The sequence below is a fragment of the Apium graveolens genome, chromosome 2 (assembly GCF_009905375.1).
Source record: "Apium graveolens cultivar Ventura chromosome 2, ASM990537v1, whole genome shotgun sequence".
In the NCBI taxonomy this organism is placed as follows: Eukaryota; Viridiplantae; Streptophyta; class Magnoliopsida; order Apiales; family Apiaceae; genus Apium; species Apium graveolens.
Window position 1 is genome coordinate 36,051,343 of NC_133648.1, and position 22,825 is coordinate 36,074,167.

General features: G+C 35.1%; 1 protein-coding gene across 1 annotated transcript; it reads right to left on the bottom strand.

Annotated features, from left to right (window-relative positions):
• Positions 1-1,487: 1,487 nt before the first annotated feature.
• On the bottom strand, positions 1,488-5,462 carry LOC141707291 (scarecrow-like protein 14). Its single transcript, XM_074510371.1, has 2 exons — positions 5,293-5,462; positions 1,488-4,548 (listed from the first exon to the last, which is right to left on the bottom strand). Exon 2 carries the CDS (start codon positions 4,537-4,539, stop codon positions 2,272-2,274), a length of 2,268 nt encoding a protein of 755 aa, XP_074366472.1. The 5' UTR covers positions 4,540-4,548; positions 5,293-5,462; the 3' UTR covers positions 1,488-2,271.
• Positions 5,463-22,825: the final 17,363 nt, after the last annotated feature.

The following is a 22,825-nucleotide window of genomic DNA, read 5'->3' on the forward strand; positions in this document are numbered from 1 at the left end:
ATAATATATAAATTAATTGAAATTAGAATATATTAAAACAATGACAAATTATAAAATAAAATTCTAAAATACAAGAAAATTGAAAATCATACAATAATTAGTATTTTATATAATATTTTAATTTTAATATTTTTAAAAACCCCGCTTTACCTTTGTAACATTTTCTCTTTATCTAATTGTTATATATAATTCATAATCAAATTAACTAATCTTTTTTAAAGTAATAAAAAATAAAATATGCAAATATAGTATTGACGATTGAATTAATTTATATTTGAATTACATAATTGGAATAGAATTTTGATACCGTCCCAAATTTAGATCGCTTGATCATTCGAATTTGAATACATGCTTGGAGTGGGCTAAACAATTGTAATATTACCGTAAGAATATGTAAGCCGGCAGATGAACGAAGAGCAATAAAGTAAATTGGAGAGCGTGAGCGGTGAAGAGAACATAAGACATGGTACAATAATTGAATGAGTTGATACGAGGTGTGACGGAGGATGAGGCACGAATGAGACCCGGAGAAGATTTTATTTTCTTGGATTTTAAACGGTCCAACATAGTAGTAGTCCTGAGTTACAAAGATTCGACGCAGAGATCAATCATTGACCGTGAATGTGTGGTTACAGCTCTAACCACCTCATCAAATGTTACTGTATTTATTTACAAAATTTTATATTAGAATCTCATATTAACTAACTTTACAATATGGTACTTCCAATTTAGTATTATGAGGTTAATATTTTACGATTTTCTATTTTAAAATTATAAATTTCATTACTTCTAACAAAGATGATATAAATCTAATTAATACAAAAACAAACAAACAAACATGAAATTAAATAAGTTTCGAGGGTAAAAAAAATAAAGTAGAATTTCTGAGCTGACATATAGGCTGACACGTGAGCTGACATACTGCCTGACGCACCCTCGCACTTCCCCTCTGATATTTCATTTTACTAAAATAATTACTTAAATCACTCCAACGAGTAATATATAACCTATGCGGCTATACCCATGCAAACGTTCTACTCTTGTTACAATATGCAATTTAAAATTACTGAAAATACAAATTAATAAGATCCCAGTTCACATGATTGTATTTTCTTTGACCGATTTATCACCGGCTGAAAAAAACGTCTGGATTGTGTTAGGTATGCTCGACATAGTAGTACATATTTCATGTATAGCATCAATAAGAATGAACATAAGAACATTCATACTCTTTAATTTTTTTAAAAAAAAACATAATGATATGTATATGTTGTAATCTAATGGTCACTGTCCAAATCGGGGGAGAGCGAGGAGAACTTTGACTAGTCATGTTCACACTTCACATCATTCTCCGGTGATGTTTGTTTGGCTGTGTCCCCGTCTTCGACTCACCCCTCTATTTTTGCCCGCCGGACCACTCGTTTAGTGTCCTAATATTCATCAAATGTTGCACTTTCGTTGAAGCAACAGATTTGCAACCACTCTAGTGTCGTAATAAGTATTCATAACATTGTATCTACCAAGTAGGCTACAAAAGCAAAACAAATATCATAACACAGGGGCGGTTGAAGAAGACTACAAAAGCAGATGCATTTTGGTCGAATAGCTGGAATCATTCTGAAACTAGGCATAAAATCTATGGAATCAAAATATTTACAAATGAAGATGACATTCTACACTATTGCTATTACCTGTCTAATAGTACATCACTAAAATATATAGAAATCAAATATGGAGAGAGTATTATAACTTGGAAACAAAATTGCAGGCAAAGCATTAAGCAGAGGGGAACTTATTTTAGCAGGAGTATCTTCAACTCATCTCAATTAAGAGAGTTGCATCTGATTTGGAGTTCCAGATATAATGTCACACCGGGAGAAATGGACTTAACTATGGTTCAAGTTCACTTCACTCCGACTGGAAAAAAGGGCCTGACATTTTATGTTGTAAACTAAAAAACCAAGTGGATCACCAGCCTGTCCAGCACCAAGATTGGGATCTGCTAAGTTTCATATAATTTATAATCATCATTCTTCTGTAAGGATTCATAATCAATCCATACACCATGTCTAGTCTTACATAGTTGTGCCTGATTTGTCATCTGAGGAGAGTGAAAATTTGGCGATACAATATACTCTGCGGTATAAAGGACAAATCAAGCAACCACGAGTCTTTCATTCAACTAAAAAGTGTTTGACATGTCGGATTTTGATAAGAGATCAAGAACCCCGTGGCAAACTCTTCCTTGTTTTGATATGCATTACAAGTACTTTATGCAGGTACCCAGGCTGAAGTAGCATAAAGAATTCGACCTTTCCACCCTACCATCAACCACTTACCATCATCATCAAAAACAAAATCTTTGTGGTATTCTGACCTTACCTTATGACTAAGCTTTTGAAGGAGTTTCCGATCTAATGGAAGAAGTTTAAAGCCTGCCTCTGTATTGCGGACCTGCCACTTCTTATGTGTCTCAGGCCTTTCAACCCTTTCTACACCCTCACATGCAACAACATTCATGACCTCACGCCCACAAAACTCTCCCTCAAAGTTCAATCTCTGTGGATCGTCACGAGGAATAGTAGTATCAAATATATCAAACAAAGCAGAATAGTGGAAGAGTGCCTCTCGGAACCGAGTTTTAAAGAATGATGCACTGTAGGATCCATTGACAACAGCCTGCACAAATATTTTTGGGTTTATCTTCCTGACTAATTTAAGAACCGCATCTCTTGGATTATTTGCCACAACAGTCTCATCAAGAAGGTTTCTAAACCGTAAACAACAATTAACAGCAACAACTTCGTCGCTGTCAATCTTCAGATCATTCACAGTTATTGTCTCCCACTTTTGAGTCGCTACGGCATTGTATTCAAATGGAACATCAAAACGCTCACAATAACTTCGCAAACGACGTCCTGTCGCCTCCATATATTCTGCTGGCCTGAAACCAGGTTGGGGCAATTCTATTCCAGTAATACGAAGCTTAGGTGGTCCACCAGGCCTCCTTGAGAGATGTTGGATAAGAACAGGCCACTGAAATCCATACTGGATACCAAAATCAATTATGTGAAGTGTTGCAGCATTTGATGCCATGTCCAGAATCATATGATTTGCAAAGAAAACTGATATCTTTGTAAATGGACATGCTGAAAGGTATACTTGGTATGCTTTTATCTTCTCTATTGCTGAAATCCTCTTGGATGATAAGGCTGCATATAACTGAGTGCCTGTGCCAGCCAATCGCGCCTCAAGGCCATTTGCAAAGATAACAGCCAATCTCTGAGATGCATCCCCAGAGGCAGATGCGTGCTGTCTAATCAGCTTTAATTGTTCAAATGCAGTATTGCGATCGTCAGCAGCAACAGATTGTGCACAACTGATCAGAAGAGTCCTCAGATCTACACCTTCAGTATCACTGTCTTTTCTCACAGAACGACTCTTGCCCCCTTTTACTCCACGTGTTGTAACATTTTCAAGATGAGCGACTGGGCTTGCTTCGATTGGTTCTTCCTTGTCACATGATGGTCCGCATAACAAAACTTTATCAAACATTTCTGATAACTCAACTTCTTCCTCATAAACTGCCAACTGTTTGCTACTCCTCTCATCTTCTTCAGACAAACTATCCTGACGGTGATACTGTTTCCGTCCCCTTGAGCTGCCAGGTGAGATCTCATCAACTTCGACCTTCACTTGAATAGCAGGGGGGCCTTCTTTAGCATTCGAAGGTAATGCATAGTTATTGAGGTCATCAACTAACTGAGGAATGCTAGGGAGGAATTTACTAGCTTCCTCCATTCCTTTCTTGAACTGCAACATAGAATTCTTGTCATTAAATATATTTGGGATGACATGGGTACTCATTGAATAGTCCATCGAGCCATTGGTATTATTACTAAAGCTGTTTTCTGAGGCTACTGTCCCATTTGGCCGGCTCTCCACGTTAGAAGAAAATAAGTATTCTGTTGGTTGATTGTGCTGATTAGATGATCTCAAATCTAGGGAATCACCAGTCCACTGAGGAGGCTCATATTGATTTCCAACACTATTACCACTGCTGGTACTGACCTCACTCGAGCTTCCAGCAAAGTAATCACTCCTAATTTCAACACTTTGATTGATGTAATCTGGGGGCTGATTAATCGGATGAGGGTATTCCTTGCCGAGAACTTCATAAAAAGACTTCTCAGCTGCTTGTAGGGCCAAAGGATCATGAAACATAGAAGGTTTTTCATCAATCTTTTCTTCCAATAGTATCTGGTTAAGAAACTTGAGCACACCGTCAGAAAAGTCATCCGGAGAGTTTGCTTCGGAACTACCAGACGAAGAATTATTTGTGCCAGTGGCATAACCCGGGTGCGGAACAATTGGTCGGTCAGGAATATCCAAGAAACCAAGATCTACATAATCATCGTTCAACTTGAAGCCACTAACAATGCTAGTGTACTGATCAAAACCGGGTAAAATCATGTCATCTCCAAAATCAAAACCATTTATTGCATCAGACGTATCATTGTAGCTGGGGTCCATGACCATTTATATAAACTGAAACCCAAATTCAGTAAAATATTAATTGTCAAATAAATTACAACTCAATTCTTACCATATAAAACAGCTACTTAATCCAAACCCTAAAGCCGCAAAAAAAGTATTAATTGTCAAATAAATCACAACTCAATTCTTACCGAATAATAAACAACTACTTAATCCAGATTCTAAAGCCGCAAGAAGAAAAGAGAGTAAATTCATTCACATCACATTTTACCACACTTATAAACCTAACTTGTTTAAATAAAAGAAATAAAGGAAAACAATTAAGAGTGAGGCCTCCCAAAAATTTCCCCAAATGACACATGAACTGTTTTGATTTGGGACACATATGAATGCACGCTCAATCTCATATATTTATTAGAAATGCGAGCAATCATCGTGCAGCACATAATCATTACCTGGGTAGCTAGAATTTTCCAACAGATAAACAAACCCCTAATTACGTACATAGTTCAAATTAAACCAACTAAGATTTCTGAATAAGAACACACAAAAGACACAAGTAGCTAAAAATATGCACTACAAAAAAAAAATAGGGAAAGTAAACATAAACAAACCCTAATAATTACAAACTTGAAGTTGAACATAAAAAATGAAATTCAATAAAAAAAAATGAAACTCATAAATTTAACAACTAAGAGGAGACAGATACATAGACAAACATGTATGTAAGTATGTATGTATGTATAAAAGACAGATCTGAAAGAAATAAAAAAAAAAAAGAGTTGAAACTAAAACCTGAATGATTGAAGAGAGGCTGCTAAGGAGGAAAAGAAAGAAAATAACTAGGAAAAGGAGTAGATGAAGTAAAAACAACTTGGCGTGTAGAAAGAAACCCGCGTATTTGAATATCTGTTATATTTAGTACTAGTATATTTACAACAGAAATGGATAAACAATGTAGAAGAAGAAGAAGATGGAAGATTATGTAGTTTCCAGGAAAGGGGTTTTCGCCACCGCCTATAGCCGGTCACGCTTTCTTCCCTTTCCTTTGTTGGGCTTTCTTTCTTTTTCTTCAACTTCCGATTGTCAACTTTACCATTTTACCGTTCATAACTTTACTAACGGGATCCTTGTATTTAAATATCATAGTTTCTCAATAACTTTACAGTTCATAACTCTACCATTTCTCAATGCAGGTCAAGATTACAAAATACAATTCAAGTATATTACCCAAATGACCGTCCTAATTTTCTACAAACACTTGGACACTTAATCAATTAAGTTCTAGATTTTTGTTAATCATCTTCTAGTTTTTTTGCATACGGATCACTTGAAATATATACATGTATATATTATAATATTTTAGCCGTTAATTCATTTAACTTGTATTTACGGTACAATTAATAATACATTAAACTTATATTTTACACATAATACATTTAACCTGATATAATTTTCATTTTGACTTATATTTACAATATACCTATTAAACTTATATTTTACACATAATACATATAATCTGATATAATTTTCATATTAATTTATATTTACAATGCACTTAATAATTCAATGAACTTATATCTTACACATTATACAATTAATCTCATATAATTTTCATATTCTATCTCACCAATAAATATGTGACTAACTCTTACTTTTTTTATTTATATCTCTTTTTAAAATATCTTAGTATAATCTGCTCATTTTCGATCTATCATCTGACCTGGAGTAAGAAGAAAGCTTCATCATCATCTTCAATTCATCATTTAACCGCGAGTAAAAAGAGAGTTTCATCATCCTTAACTAAGTTGACTTAAAGATTTTGTCCATTTTTTTCCAAGTCTTGTCCATTTTTTCAATACGCAAAAACTTCATATTTTTTTGCTCTTTTGATGATATTGTTGTTTTTAAATTGAGAAATCTATATAATATGTGTTAAATTAATAAATAACTTTATCTTTATGTACATTTTTAATCATTAATTGTAAATATGTGTTCTAATTAATTTTTAACTAACTTATGCTCTTTTGATGGTAATATCTTTTTCTTGGAAAATTTGTATAGTATTGCTAAAATTAATAGATAACTTTACATTTATATCCTTTGCTAGTCACTGATTATAAATATATATATTGTAATATCCGGGATATATCGTGTAATTATTTTGTTAATAAATAATTAATATATGTGTTCAGTATCCATTCCGTGAATTAATTGTTAAGTGTTAAATGTGTTTGGATGTTTAAAAATATTATTAATTGAGTATTTTAATTTTTATATGTCCAAAATAAAATATAGATAATTTTCATATCTTCCTAATTATTTTTATGTTGATTTATGGATTTATAAGGATCATATGAAATTTATAAAATCTTTTTCCGAGTATTTAAAATCTATTTTATAAAAACGGGAACCAACCGACGTCATCCGTTGTTACATTTTTGGAACCCGAAACTTTTCCGAGAACTCCTTCCTAACCTAATTGTAATATTCCGAGCATATTCCATGTTTTGATTTTTTCGATCCGGTGTACGGTTTGTCCTGCGCGAGTCCCGGCGCAACATTTTCGATACAATATTCATTTCGGTAAATCAATAAAACTCGTATTTTCGATAAACGAGAGTTTTTTATTAAACTATCCCAATTATCACCTCGTAGTATGTAATATCCGGGATATATCGTGTAATTATGTTGTTAATAAATGATTAATATATGTGCACAGTATCCATTATGTGAATTAATTGTTAAGTGTTATCTATGTTTGGATATTTAAAAATAATATTAATTGAGTATTTTAACTTTTATATGTCCAAAATAAAATATAGATAATTGTTATATCTTCCTAATTATTTTTATGTTGATTTATGGATTTAGAAGGATCATATGAAATTTATAAAAAAAAATTCCGAGTATTTAAAATCTATTTTATAAAAACGGGAACCAACCGACGTTATTCGTTGTTACGTTTTTGGAACCCGAAACTCTTCCAAGAATTCCTTCTTAACCTAATTGTAATATTCCGAGCATATTCCATATTTTGACTTTTTCGATCCGGTGTACGGTTTGTTCTGCGCGGGTCCCGGCGCAACATTTTCGATACAATATTCGTTTCGGTAAATCAATAAAACCCGTATTTTCGATAAACGGAAGCTTTTTATTAAACTATCCCAATTATCACCTCGTAGTACGTGTAACCAGGCGCTGAGACCAAGACCGCAGTACAAATTGTACTGGTTTGGATAATTATCCCGAAAACCGATAACGTTTGGATCAATTTTTATAAATAAACGTACCGTTTTATATCCGGAATGATCCAACGGGATACTAATTTTTCGTAATTATAAATATCCTTTTCCCGTATTTTATTTTGTATCAAAATCATTTGCAGATAGTAATTATAAAATTTTCCAGAGAAAAACCCTAATTACATAAACTGTTCTAAGAATCAAACCGCAAAACGAAGGCGTTACCGATCTCTGTTTTCAAAGCTTGAGTACTCAATCCAAAGGTTTTGAAGTGTTCTACCAGATTCTGAGCTTCGTTTTACAGCAGAAATCAAGGGTATTTTTCTATATTTTTATTTATTTTCGAATTAATTTTATTAAAAATATGAATTTTTGTTCGCATACAATTGTTTGTATGATTTGATGATTGCATGTTGTAGAGCTTGTTTTCCTGATGATTTTGATATAATATACGTCTGATTTGGAGTTCAATAACATGTTCAAATTTGAGTTTGATTTTCGAATTTTTAAAATTAGGGTTTATAACCCGTATGAATGTTCTTAATTAATATTTGGGGGTTTCTTATTTTGGAATAGATTGATGTTGTGGTATAGTGGGTTGTGTTCTCTGTAAAATTTGCAATCCAGTCGTATAAGTTTCATGAATCAACGAGGTCTGTAGAGAAGGGAGTTGTGTTTTGAAGTTTACGTCGAGCTCGCCGGAAACAGGCGAACTTCTCGGCCAAATTCCGGCCAACTCAGGGATTGTTAGGTTGATTTGATGGTATGGTTAAATTCCTGGTGAATTATAGATTAAATCTGGAGTTGGTGGTGGTGGAAGGATGCCGGAGTTGAGTTCTCCGGCGAACCCGACTGTTTTCCGACGAAAGGCTGGAAAATTGCAGTTTAGTACCCCAACTTTTGAAAACGATGAAGTTCAGTCCCTGAACTTTCCAGAGTTTGCAAAAGTTGGATTCCTGTTTTAAAAATATTTAAAAATCATATTTCCTATTTATTTTTATTATAAAAATTCGTTTTAATTTCTGAAAATTCCAAAAATTATTATTTTAATTCCGAAAATTATTTTTAATTCAAAAATAAATCTGAATTAATTAGTTAATTAATTTCAGTTAATTTTTAATTGATTAATTAGTCAATTAATTCGAAAATTAATTGATTTAATTAATTATTAATTGATTTTAATTAATTATTTAATTAGATTTAATTATTTAAAAATGATTTAAAAATTCCGAAAAATAGTTTCGAGGTTAAAAATATTATTCTAAATTACTTCCAAGGCTCGATAATTATTATAAAATTGTTCCGGAGCCAGAATTGGCCAATCGAACCTTGTTTATTACCCCGAAATTAATCCAACGACCCGTTTTGATTCCGAAAAATGTTTTAAAAATCATTTTAAATACCTGAAAACCTGTTTACGACCCGAGACTTATGTATAAATGATATATCATTGATTATGTGACGTGTTATGTGTTATATGTGACTTGTTGTTTGACTGTCAGTCTGTACATTCGATGTTTACTTGTTTATTACGTAACTTTCAGTCCGATAATCGGATTTAGGTGAAACGAAGGGTAGATAGAAGTATGTGTTGAATAGAATCCTATGAGTTAAATATTGATAGATGCTTATGATATGTGAGCAGAAGAGGCAAGGCGTAGGAAAGGGAAACAGGTAGTTGAGGAGTAAGACGGTTGAGATTGGAAACGAGTGCAGTGTAGTAAGCAAATACCAGACAAGTGTTCTGAACTTTCTCGAGATATTGTCGTGATTGATATTCCTGTTTTATATTGCAAGTGCTTTGAAACACTGAACCCTAAACCTTGATTCCAGTTATTGATCTTGAGCCGTAACCTGATTCTTTCTAGACCATTGATTGTTGTATACCCAAACACGAACCTCAAATATACGATACTACTCCACAAATACATACAAACTAAATACTATACACTGAATCGAGTTACCTACATACTCAAACCATTATATTTTATGCTTTGAAAGACCAAATCCTTGAAACCCTGAAACATTGATTCATTGTTATCCAATTCTTTCATTACCTAGCATCCAAACTTTAAAAATACTCTTTTGATCCTTATGCAAATTAAAACCATTTCATTATGGAACATCAAATGTTGTTAATGATTCTGGTTATTGTTTATTATTGTTTATTCTGTTATTATGTTAGAATTGGATTGTTTTTATAAAATTGTGGACCAGATTTGTGGTCAGACCATATAATGGTCAAGTTAGGCCAATATGTGCCTTGGATCCAGTAGTTAGAGCAGTGCTGTGTGCTTTGCTCGGGGTTAGTGTGTGACTGATCAGCAGCCTAATCTTGGTTTTTAACATGAAAATATAATATCCAATTCTAAATCATAATCCATTGTTCACTTGATATCATAACCATGTTCACCTGATGATCATTATTCTCAGTTTTGTCATTGTGACTTGCTGAGCTAGTTAGCTCATTTGTGCGATATTGTTTATGTTCTTTTCCAGTTAAGAAGGAACCGGTTGGTACCGAGGATCCCCAGTCCAGCGCGAGAGCTAGGGGTTCAGGTTGATTGAGCTGAGCTAGTAGGCTTCTTTTGGGATAAATTAAGTCTGTAAAAGTTTGTAATAATGTTTAATACTCAGTTTTGAGTTTAGAATAGTTGAGATTTGAACGTTTGTAATATAATAGTATGTTTGGCTTGTGTGCATACTTTAACCTGTTGCGGTCCGTGGTGGTTGGTAAGTAGGGTCACTGCATATTATTATTATCTTTATTATTGTTATAAGCAGGTTATAAATAAGGTGTGTCTGTGGACCCCAAACTTCTGACCCGGGTTTGGAGGGCGCCACAGGTTTGGTATCAGAGCTACAGGTTATAAGTCACTGACACTAGCCTAGGTTGACGGGAATGGGTAGAGGGTTAGGATTAGAAGTAAGGAATATGATGATAAGACGTTGAGAGGTTGAGTGCTTCGGTATAACAGGTATTAGTGTAATTCGCGTTATGGTTCGAGATTCTTATATTGCGATATGATTTCAGATAGCAGCGATGGCCGACTCTTTCATTCCCATATCAGCTGATCACTCAGAGCCTTCAGTTGGAGTGCCATCTTTGGATCCACGTCCTGTTGTTCCACCAGTATTGGCTATACTACCTCCACCTGTGTTGCAGCCCGTACCACTGCAGGCTATTCCACCCCCAGGCATGAGGCCACCTGTCAGAGGACCCCCACCTGCTGATTCAGGCTTTACTAGTCATTCAGTTACAGGAGTACCTTTCCAGTTCTCTTCCTATCCTGTCCCATATTATCAGTTTGAGGCTTGCCTTATGGAGCAGCGATTCCTACAGGGTCAGATCCAGGAGTTATTGCATATCATGCGTACCAGAGAGGTTGGGAGTGGTGAGAGGCGACTTAGAGAGAGGCTCCGGGCATTTTGTAGAGCAGCTGCTGTGAGGATTGCTGAGGCTACACATGAGGACATCACTCTTGATTTCCTAGTGGAGTGGGCTAAGTGGGTTCTAGAGGAGCTTGAGGAGATCGGAGGTCCAGACTTGCCATGAGCCAGAGATTCAGAGATGGAGATACTGAGCAGTGTTATTATGGTTGTGTAGTATGTGCAATAGTGTGTATTAGTAGACTTTTGAGTTGTATTTATAGACTAGCTATGCTGACTAGTGAGTAGGCTGTTGTACCCTTTTGCTTTTACTTCCGAAGCGTCTTTACGCTTGTACTACCTAAAACTTTTGATCTATATATATCAGTTGCTTTTTCCTTTCCAGCACTGTCATTTACTTTATTGCACATATTTTACCTTACCTTATTTATTGCACCAGTTATACCCCTGTGATACCATGTACCCTGTTTTTCATAACTGTTTCCATTCTGTAAAGAAGCATGCAATTTACTTAGTTATAACTGTTTTCAAAAAGGAGATATTTTTGTTTTATAAAACTTTTCTTTTCTACAAGGAATTTGGTTTAAAAGCTAAATAAGTTGTTTGATTCTTTACAGAAAAATGCCTCCTAGAAGAAATACCCGCACCAACACCCAGAATGAAGAAACCAACAACAATAACAACCAAGATGATATAAATCCAAATGTGAACCCAGGACCCATGGACCCAGCAATAGCCCAGATTCTTCAAATCTTGGCCCAACAAACAGTTCACCTGGTACAACAACAACAAAGACAGACCAATCCCCAGGTAACTTTTAAAACTTTTCAGGCAGTAAACCCACCAGAATTCAAGGGTTCCCTAGAGCCGATCGAAGCAAATATTTGGTTAAAGGAAATAGAGAAGGCATTTGCCTTCGTGAAAGTAAAGGAAGAACAAAAGGTTGAGTTTGCAAGTTACTATCTGAAGAACGAGGCCACCTATTGGTGGGAGATGGTGAAGATATTGGAAGGTACAGATGTTATTACTTGGGAGAGGTTTAAGGAATTGTTTTTAGAAAAGTATTTTCCCTAGTTTGTTCAGGGTCAAATGAAGCTGAAGTTTTTAGAATTAAAGCAAGGGAACATGTCGGTAACAGATTATGAGGGTAAGTTTGAGGAATTGTCAAGGTATGTGCCGTCGTATGTGGATACTGACAGGAAGAAGGCTAAAAGATTCCAGCAAGGTTGAAGGTAGCCATTTTTGAATTGGATAACTATGCAGGAGTGGTACAGAAGGCTATGATCGCAGAGACAGAGAGTGAGATGTTCCAGAAGGAAAAGGAAAGCAAGAAAAGGAAATTTGAAGGGAATGAGGGCCAGTCACAACCAGGGAGTTTCCAAATTTTAAGAAGGGCAAGTTTCAGCCAGGGAGGAATTTTAATTTCAGGAGACAAAATGCAAGCGACGGAGGCCAGGGCAACCGTCCAGTTAATGCGAATCAGCCGAATCAGTTGAGATTAACTTTTCCAGATTGTCAAGTATGTGGGAAGAAGCATGGGGGAGTTTGTAATAAGTTGAATGTAGTTTGTTTCAAGTGCAACCAGAAAGGGCACTATTCAAGGGAGTGCCGGAATCAGCCAGCAAGAGAACCAACAAATAAGGATCAGCCTATCCGGAATCCAGCAGTGAAGGTTCCAGCCATTGGATTTACGTGCTTTAAATGTGGGAAACCAGGACATATAGCCAGGGATTGCAAGACACCAGCCCCAGTCAGTAATGCATTGAGGATTATGGGATCTACCCAAGCAGTGAATGAGACTTCAAGGGCTAGAGTTTTTGACATGTCTGTGAAGGATGCTATCCAGGATACGGATGTCGTGGCAGGTACGCTTAATGTGAATTCTTTATGTGCCAAAGTGTTAATAGATTCGGGAGCAACCCGATCATTTATTTCACAAGATTTTGTTAGCAAGTTAAATTGTCCAGTTGAGTGTTTAAATGAAATGATGACTGTTGAATTAACAAATCAAGAATGTGTATCTGTTAATCAAGTTTGTGGGAAATGTGAGATTGAGATTTCTGGTAGTAAGTTTTGCATAGATTTGATACCATTTAAGTTAGGGGAGTTTGACGTTATATTAGGGATGGATTGGTTATCTAAGCACGATGCCCAGATAGATTGTCAAAATAAGAAGGTAATGGTGAAGACACCAGACGAAAGAATAATAACGTTCAAGGGCCAGAAGCAAGTAAAGAAGTTCTTAACAATGATTCAAGACAAGAAGTTATTACAGCAAGGATGCGAGCATTTCGTAGCATATGTGATCGACAGAAGTCAGGAGCCAGCAGAACTTGAAGATATTTCAGTAGTGAATGAATTTCCAGATGTGTTTCCCGACGAGTTACCAGGACTTCCTCCAGATAGAGAAATTGAATTTGCGATCGACTTAGCACCTAGAACAGAACCAGTATCCAAGGCCTCGTACAGAATGGCGCCTGTTGAGATGAAAGAGCTAGCAAAGCAATTGCAGGAGTTGTTAGAGAAAGGAGTAATCAGACCCAGCATATCCCCGTGGGGAGCCCCGGTATTATTTGTCAAGAAGAAAGATGGAAGCATGAGACTGTGCATCGACTGTAGAGAACTCAATAAGCTTACAATCAAGAACAAGTATCCGTTACCTAGGATAGACGATTTGTTTGACCAATTGAAGGGAGCCAAGTACTTCTCCAAAATTGATTTAAGATCAGGATATCATCAACTGAAGATCAAGCCAGAAGATATACCAAAGACAGCTTTTAGAACAAGGTATGGACATTACGAATTTCTAATGATGTCTTTTGGATTGACCAATGCCCCGACAGGGTTTATGGACCTGATGAATAGAATTTTCAAGGAGTATTTGGACAAGTTCGTTATTGTGTTTATAGATGATATTTTAATTTATTCAAAAACGGAAGAGGATCATGCGGAACATTTGAGAACAGCTTTGGAGATTTTAAGGAAAAAGAAGTTATATGCTAAATTCTCGAAGTGTGAGTTTTGGCTACAGGAAGTTCAGTTCTTAGGACACATAGTCAGTAACGAAGGGATCAAAGTAGACCCGGCAAAGATCGAAGCAATTACGAATTGGGAGAAACCGAGAACACCCACCGAGGTAAGAAGTTTCTTGGGATTGGCGGGATATTATCGTCGATTCGTCCATAATTTCTCAAGGATTGCAACACCACTGACAAAGCTTACACGAAAGAATGAAAAGTTTATATGGAACGACAAGTGCGAAGGAAGTTTTCAGGAATTGAAGCAAAGATTAATCACGACACCTGTTTTATCACTTCCAGACGATCAAGGGAATTTTGTAATTTATAGTGACGCTTCTCACAAAGGACTAGGATGTGTTTTAATGCAACACGAAAAGGTGATTGCGTATGCGTTAAGGCAATTGAAACCACACGAACAAAAGTATCCTACTCATGATCTGGAGCTAGCAGCCATAGTTTTTGATTTGAAGATTTGGAGACATTATCTGTATGGAAAAAAGTGCGAGATTTTCACGGATCACAAAAGCTTAAAGTACATATTCACACAGAAGGAACTTAATATGAGGCAAAGAAGATGGTTGGAATTGATCAAGGATTACGATTGCTCGATTAATTATCATCCTGGTAAAGCGAACATTGTAGCAGACGCGTTAAGTCGGAAGGAAAGGTTAAATGAGTTATCAGTACCTGAAGAGATATATAAGGAATTTCAGAAATTGGAATTGGAGATTAGAGTTTGCAAGCCTGAGGAAGCGAAAGTGTACAGTATGACTTTCCAACCAGAGTTATTGGAGAAAATAAAGAAATGTCAGGAAGATGTAATGGATCAAGATATAAATCGTTTGGTAGATGAAGAATTATGCACGTAAAAGGATGATCAAGATATTCTGAGGTTTTTATCTAGAATTTGGATTCCACCGGTGACGGAGTTAAATAATGAAATTTTACAAGAGGCACATAGTTCAAGATATTCCATCCATCCAGGGAGTACCAAAATGTACAGGGATTTAAAGAAGAATTATTGGTGGCCAGATATGAAGAGGGAAATTGCGGAATGGGTTAACAAATGTTATACATGTCAGAGAGTTAAAATAGAGCATCAGAGACCAAGTGGATTGTTACAGCCATTGGAAATTCCAGAGTGGAAGTGGGAACATATTACCATGGATTTTATAGTTGGATTACCAAGGACAAGGGCTAATTATGATGTCATTTGGGTTATAGTGGATAGACTTACCAAGTCAGCTCATTTTCTACCTATAAATGAAAGATTTTCGCTCGACAAGTTAGTCCATATGTACCTGAAGGAAATCGTAGTTCGTCATGGAGTTCCAGTGTCTATTGTATCTGATCGAGATCCAAGGTTTAATTCAAGATTTTGGAAGAGTTTTCAAGAATGTTTGGGAACAAGACTGAATATGAGTACGACCTATCACCCCCAGACGGATGGCCAAAGTGAAAGAACGATCCAGACAATCGAGGACATGTTGCGTGTTTGTGCTATTGATTTTAAAGGAAGTTGGGACGAGCATTTACCTCTGGTAGAGTTTGCTTATAACAACAGTTATCATGCCAGTATTGGGATGCCACCCTATGAAGCCCTTTATGGACGCAAATGTAGATCTCCAGTATATTGGGATGAAGTAAGAGAACATAAAATACTTGGACCTGAATTGGTGCAGCAGACAAAGGAAGTTGTTGAAATAATCCAGAAAAGATTGATAGCAGCACAAGACCGTCAAATGAAATATGTAGTACAGTCAAGAAAAGACATGGAATTTAAAGAAGGAAGCTTGGTATTACTGAAAGTATCACCATGGAAAGGAATAACGAGGTTTGGGAAGAAATGGAAGCTAAGCCCAAGATATGTCGGACCTTTTGAGATCCTAAAGCGCGTTGGCAAAGTAGCTTATGAGTTTGTGTTACCCCCGCACATGGAGCACATTAACAATGTTTTTCACGTATCGATGCTCAAGAAATATAATCCAGACTCCAGGCATGTAATAGAATATGAGCCAATAGAGCTTCAGGCAGATTTGTCATATGTACAGAGTCCGATAGAAATTCTAGAGGAAAGAGAAAGTATTGAGGAATAAAGTGGTAAAGCTAGTAAGGGTATTGTGGAGAAACCCAAAGGTTGAAGAGTCAACCTGGGAGTTAGAAAGTGATATGAGAGAAAAGTATCCTCATTTGTTTTCTTAGGAGATTCTGAGGACAAAATCCTTTTAAGGGGGGAAGGATGTAATATCCAGGATATATCGTGTAATTATGTTGTTAATAAATGATTAATATATGTGCACAATATCCATTATGTGAATTAATTGTTAAGTGTTATCTATGTTTGGATATTTAAAAATAATATTAATTGAGTATTTTAACTTTTATATGTCAAAAATAAAATATAGATAATTGTCATATCTTCCGAATTATTTTTATATTGATTTATGGATTTATAAGGATCATATGAAATTTATAAAATCTTTTTCCGAGTATTTAAAATCTATTTTATAAAAACGGGAACCAACCGACATTATCCGTTGTTATGTTTTTGGAACCCGAAACTCTTCCAAGAATTCCTTCCTAACCTAATTGTAATATTCCGAGCATATTCCATGTTTCGACTTTTTCGATCCGGCGTACGGTTTGTTCTGCGCGGGTCCCTGCGCAACATTTTCGATACAATATTCGTTTCGGTAAATCAATAAAACCAGTATTTTCGATAAACGGGAGTTTTTTATTAAACTATCTCAATTATCACCTCGTAGTACGTATAACCAGGCGCCGAGACCAAGACCGCAGTATAAATTGTACTTGTTTGGATAACTATCCCGAAAACCGATACCGTTTGGATCAGTTTTTATAAATAAACGTACCGTTTTATATCCGGAATGATCCAACGGGATCCTAATTTTCCGTAATTATAAATAGCCTTTTCCCGTATTTTATTTCGTATCAAAATCATTTGCAGATAGTAATTATAAAATTTTCCAGAGAAAAACCCTAATTACATAAACTGTTCTAAGAATCAAACCGCAAAACGAAGGCGTTAGCGATCTCTGTTTTCAAAGCTTGAGTACTCAATCCAAAGGTTTTGAAGTGTTCTACCAGATTCTGAGCTTCGTTTTACTGCAGAAATCAAGGGTATTTTTCTATATTTTTATTTATTTTCGAATTAATTTTATTAAAAATATGAATTTTTGTTCAGATGATTGTTTGTATGATTTGATGATTGCATGTTGTAGAGCTTGTTTTCCTGATGATTTTGATATATTATACGGCTGATTTGGAGTTCAATAACATGTTCAAATTTGAGTTTGATTTTCGAATTTTAAAATTAGGGTTTATAACCCGTATGAATGTTCTTAATTGAAATTTGGGGGTTTCTTATTTTGGAATAGATTGATGTTGTGGTATAGTGGGTTGTGTTCTCTGTGAAATTTGCAATCCAGTTGTATAAGTTTCATGAATCAACGAGGTCTGTAGAGAAGGGAGTTGTGTTTTGAAGTTTACGTCGAGCTCGCCGGAAACTGGCGAACTTCTCGGCCAAATTCCGGCCAACTCAGGGATTGTTAGGTTGATTTGATGGTATGGTTAGATTCCTGGTGAATTATAGATTGAATCTGGAGTTGGTGGTGGTGGAAGGATGCCGGAGTTGAGTTCTCCGGCGAACCCGACTGTTTTCCGGCGAAAGGTTGGAAAATTGCAGTTTAGTACCCCAACTTTTGAAAACGATGAAGTTCAGTCCCTGAACTTTCCAGAGTTTGCAAAAGTTGGAATCCTGTTTTAAAAATATTTAAAAATCATATTTCCTATTTATTTTTATTATAAAAATTCGTTTTAATTTCTGAAAATTCCAAAAATTATTATTTTAATTTCGAAAATTATTTTTAATTCAAAAATAAATCTTAATTAATTAGTTAATTAATTTCAGTTAATTTTTAATTGATTAATTGATCAATTAATTCAAAAATTAATTGATTTAATTAATTATTAATTGATTTTAATTAATTATTTAATTAGATTTAATTATTTAAAAATGATTTAAAAATTCTGAAAGATAGTAATGAGCTTTAAAATATTATTCTAAATTACTTCCAAGGCTCGATAATTATTATAAAATTGTTTCGGAGCCAGAATTGGCCAATCGAACCTTGTTCAATACCCCAAAATTAATCCAACGACTCGTTTTAATTACGAAAAATGTTTTAGAAATCATTTTAAATACCTGAAAGACTGTTTACGACCCGAGACTTATGTATAAATGATATATCATTGATTATGTGACGTGTTATGTGTTATATGTGACTTGTTGGTTGACTGTCAGTCTGTACATTCGATGTTTACTTGTTTATTACGTAACTTTCAGTCCGATAATCAGATTTGGGTGAAACGAAGGGTAGATAGAAGTATGTGTTGAATAGAATCCTATGAGTTAAATATTGATAGATGCTTATGATATGTGAGCAGAAGAGGCAAGGCGTAGGAAAGGGAAACAGGTAGTTGAGGAGTAAGACGGTTGAGATTGGAAACGAGTGCAGTGTAGTAAGCTAATACCAGGCAAGTGTTCTGAACTTTCTCGAGATATTGTCGTGATTGATATTCCTGTTTTATATTGCAAGTGCTTTGAAGCACTGAACCCTAACCTTGATTCCAGTTATTGATCTTGAGCCGTAACCTGATTCTTTCTAGACCATTGATTGTTGTATACCCAAACACGAATCTCAAATATACGATACTACTCCACAAATACATACAAACTAAATACTATACACTGAATCGAGTTACCTACATACTCAAACCATTATATTTTATGCTTTGAAAGACCAAATCCTTGAAACCCTGAAACATTGATTCATTGTTATCCAATTCTTTCATTACCTAGCATCCAAACTTTGAAAAATACTCTTTTGATCCTTATGCAGATTAAAACCATTTCATTATGGAACATCAAATGTTGTTAATGATTCTGGTTATTGTTTATTATTGTTTATTCTGTTATTATGTTAGAATTGGATTGTTTTTATAAAATTGTGGACCAGATTCGTGGTCAGACCATATAATGGTCAAGTTAGTCCAATGTGTGCCTTGGATCCAGTAGTTAGAGCAGTGCTGTGTGCTTTGCTCGGGGTTAGTGCGTGACTGATCAGCAGCCTAACCTTGGTTATTAACATGAAAATATAATATCCAATTCTAAATCATAATCCATTGTTCACTTGATATCATAACCATTTTCACCTGATGATCATTATTCTCAGTTTTGTCATTGTGACTTGCTGAGCTAGTTAGCTCATTTGTGCGATATTGTTTCTGTTCTTTTCCAGTTAAGAAGAAACCGGTTGGTACCGAGGATCCCCAGTCCAGCACGAGAGCTAGGGGTTCAGGTTGATTGAGCTGAGCTAGTAGGCTTCTTTTGGGATAAATTAAGTCTGTAAAAGTTTATAATAATGTTTAATACTCAATTTTGAGTTTGGAATAGTTGGGATTTGAACGTTTATAATATAATAGTGTGTTTGGCTTGTGTGCATACTTTAACCAGTTGCGGTCCGTGGTGGTTGGTAAGTAGGGTCACTGCATATTATTATTATCTTTATTATTGTTATAAGCAGGTTATAAATAAGGTGTGTGTGTGGACCCCAAACTTCTGACCCGGGTTTGGAAGGCGCCACATAGTACGTGTAACCAGGCGCTGAGACCAAGACCGCAGTACAAATTGTACTGATTTGGATAACTGTCCCGAAAACCGATACCGGTTGGATCAGTTTTTATAAATAAACGTACCATTTTATATCTGGAATGATCCAACGTGATACTAATTTTCCGTAATTATAAATAGCCTTTTCCCGTATTTTATTTCGTATCAAAATCATTTGCAGACAGATAATTATATAATTTTCCAGAGAAAAACCCTATATTCATATAATCTTCCAAGAATCAAACATCAAAACGAAGGTGTTATTGATCTCTGTTTTCAAAGCTCGAGTACTCAATCCAAAGGTCTTGAGGTGTTCTATCAGATTCTGTGTTCCGAATCACTGCAGAAATCAAGGTTTATTTTCTGAAAATTTAATTATTTTCGAATTATTTTTATTAAAAATATGAATTTTTATTCGGATGATTGTTTGTATGATTTGATGATTGCATGTTGTAGAGCTTGTTTTCCTGATTATTTTCATATGTCATACGTCTGATTTGGAGTTCAATAACATGCTCAAAAGTGGGTTTAATTCTCGAATTTTAAAATTAGGGTTTATAACCCGTATGAATGTTTTCAATTGAAATTTGGGGCCTTTTGATTTAAGGGTTATTAGCTGTTGATTTATAGTGGATTATGTTCCTTATGAAATTTGTAATCGATTGGTATATAGCTCTTTAACAAAGGATGCTTGAATCGTAGGGAGTTGTCTTTTTAAGTTTTCGTTGTTTCGCCGGAAACCGGTGATGTTCTTGGCCAATTTCCGGTCAAGTCTGGGGTTATTGATATGTTTTGATTGCATGAATCGATTCCTGGTTGTCTGTAGATGTGATCTGGAGCTTGTGGTGGGGTGAGGATGTCGGGAACGTGTTCTCCGGCCACCCCGACGTTTTCCCGGCGACCCTGTCAAAATTGCAGTTTAGTACCTTATTTTTTTAAAACGAAAAAGTTCAGTCCCTGAACTTTCCAGAGTTTTCAAAAATAGGATTCCTGTTTTAAAATTATTCAAAAATCATATTTCCTATTTATTTTATTATAAAAAAATTTGATTTTAATATCTGAAAATTCCAAAAATTATTATTTTAATTCCAAAAATTATTTTAAATTTAAAAATAAATCTGAAAAAATTAGTTAATTAATTTCAGTTAATTTTTAATCGATTAATTGATCAATTAATTCGAAAATTAATTGATTAATTGATTTAATTAATTATTAATTGATTTTAATTAATTATTTAATTAGATTTAATTATTTAAAAATGATTTAAAAATTCCGAAAAATAGTTTCGAGCTTTAAAATACTATTTTAAATTATTTTCAAGACTCGATAATTATTATGAAATTATTTTGAAGCCAGAATTGGCCAACCGAACCCTGTTTATTATTCCGAAATTGATCCAACTTACACACCGCCCGTCACACTATGGGAGTTGGCCATGCCCGAAGTCGTTACCTTAACCGCAAGGAGGGGGATGCCGAAGGCAGGACCCGTTTTAATTCCGAAAAATGTTTTAAAAATCATTTTAAATACCAGAAAGCTTGTTTATGACCCGAGATTTATTTATAAATAATGTATTATTGATTATGTGACGTGTTACGTGTTATATGTGACTTGTTGGTGGACTGTCGGTCGGTGTATTCGATATTTACCTGTTTATTGCGTAACTTTCAATCCGTTAATCAGATTTGGGTGAAACGAAGGGTAGATAGAAGTATGTGTCGAATAGAATCGTATGAGTTAAATATTGATAGATGTTTATGATATGTGAGCAGAAGAGGCAAGGCGTAGGAAAGGAATACAGATAGTCAAGGAGTAAGACAGTGGTGATTGAGAGCAAGTGCAGTGTAGTACGCTAGTACCAGGAAAGTGTTCTGAACTTTCTCGAGATATTGTCGTGATTGATATTCCTGTTTTATATTGCAAGTGCTTTGAAGCATTGAACCCTAAACCTTGATTCTAAGTTATTGATCTTGAGCCATAAACCTGATTCTTTTTATACCATCAATTGTTGTATACCCAAATATGAACCTCAAATATACGATACTACTCCACAAATACATACAAACTACATATCAAACACTGAACCAGATTGCTTACACATTCAAACCATTGTATCTTTTGCTTTGAAAGACCAAATCCTTGAAACCCTGAAATATTGATTCATTATTATCCAATTCTTTCATTACCTAGCATCCAAACTTTGAAAATGCTCTTTTGATCCTTATGTAGATTAAAACCATTTCATTATTGAACGTCCAATATTGTTAATGATTCTGTTTATTGTTCATTATTGCTTATTCTGTTATTATGTTAGAATTGGATTGTTTTTATAAAATTGTGGGCCAGATTCGTGGTCAGACCATATAATGGTCAAGTTAGGCCAATGTGTTCCTTGGATCCAGTAGTTAGAGCAGTATTGTGTGCTTTGCTCGGGGTTAGTGCGTGACTGATCAGCAGCCTAACCTTGGTTTTTAACATGAAAATATAATATCCAATTCTAAATCATAATCCATTATTCCCTTGATATCATAACCATACTTGATGATCATTATTCTCAGTTTTGTCATTGTGACTTGCTGAGCTAGTTAGCTCATTTGTGCGATATTGTTTATGTTCTTTTCCAGTTAAGAAGGAACCGGTTGGTACCGAGGATCCCCAGTCCAGCGCGAGAGCTAGGGGTTCAGGTTGATCGAGCTAAGCTAGTAGGCTTCTTTTGGGATAATTTGAGTTTGTAAAAGTTTGTAATAATGTTTAATACTCAGTTCTAAGTTTGGAATAGTTGGGATTTGAACGTTTGTAATATAAGTAGGTGTGTTTGGCTTGTGTGCATACTTTAATGTAACACCCCCAAATCCGGGGTCGGGGATCCGGGTTGTCACGAGTTCCATTTCCCTTAATAACACTTAATCTTAATAAACAAGCAACTACTACATACTGTGACCCCACAATATACACACACACAAGTTATAGTCTCAGAGATG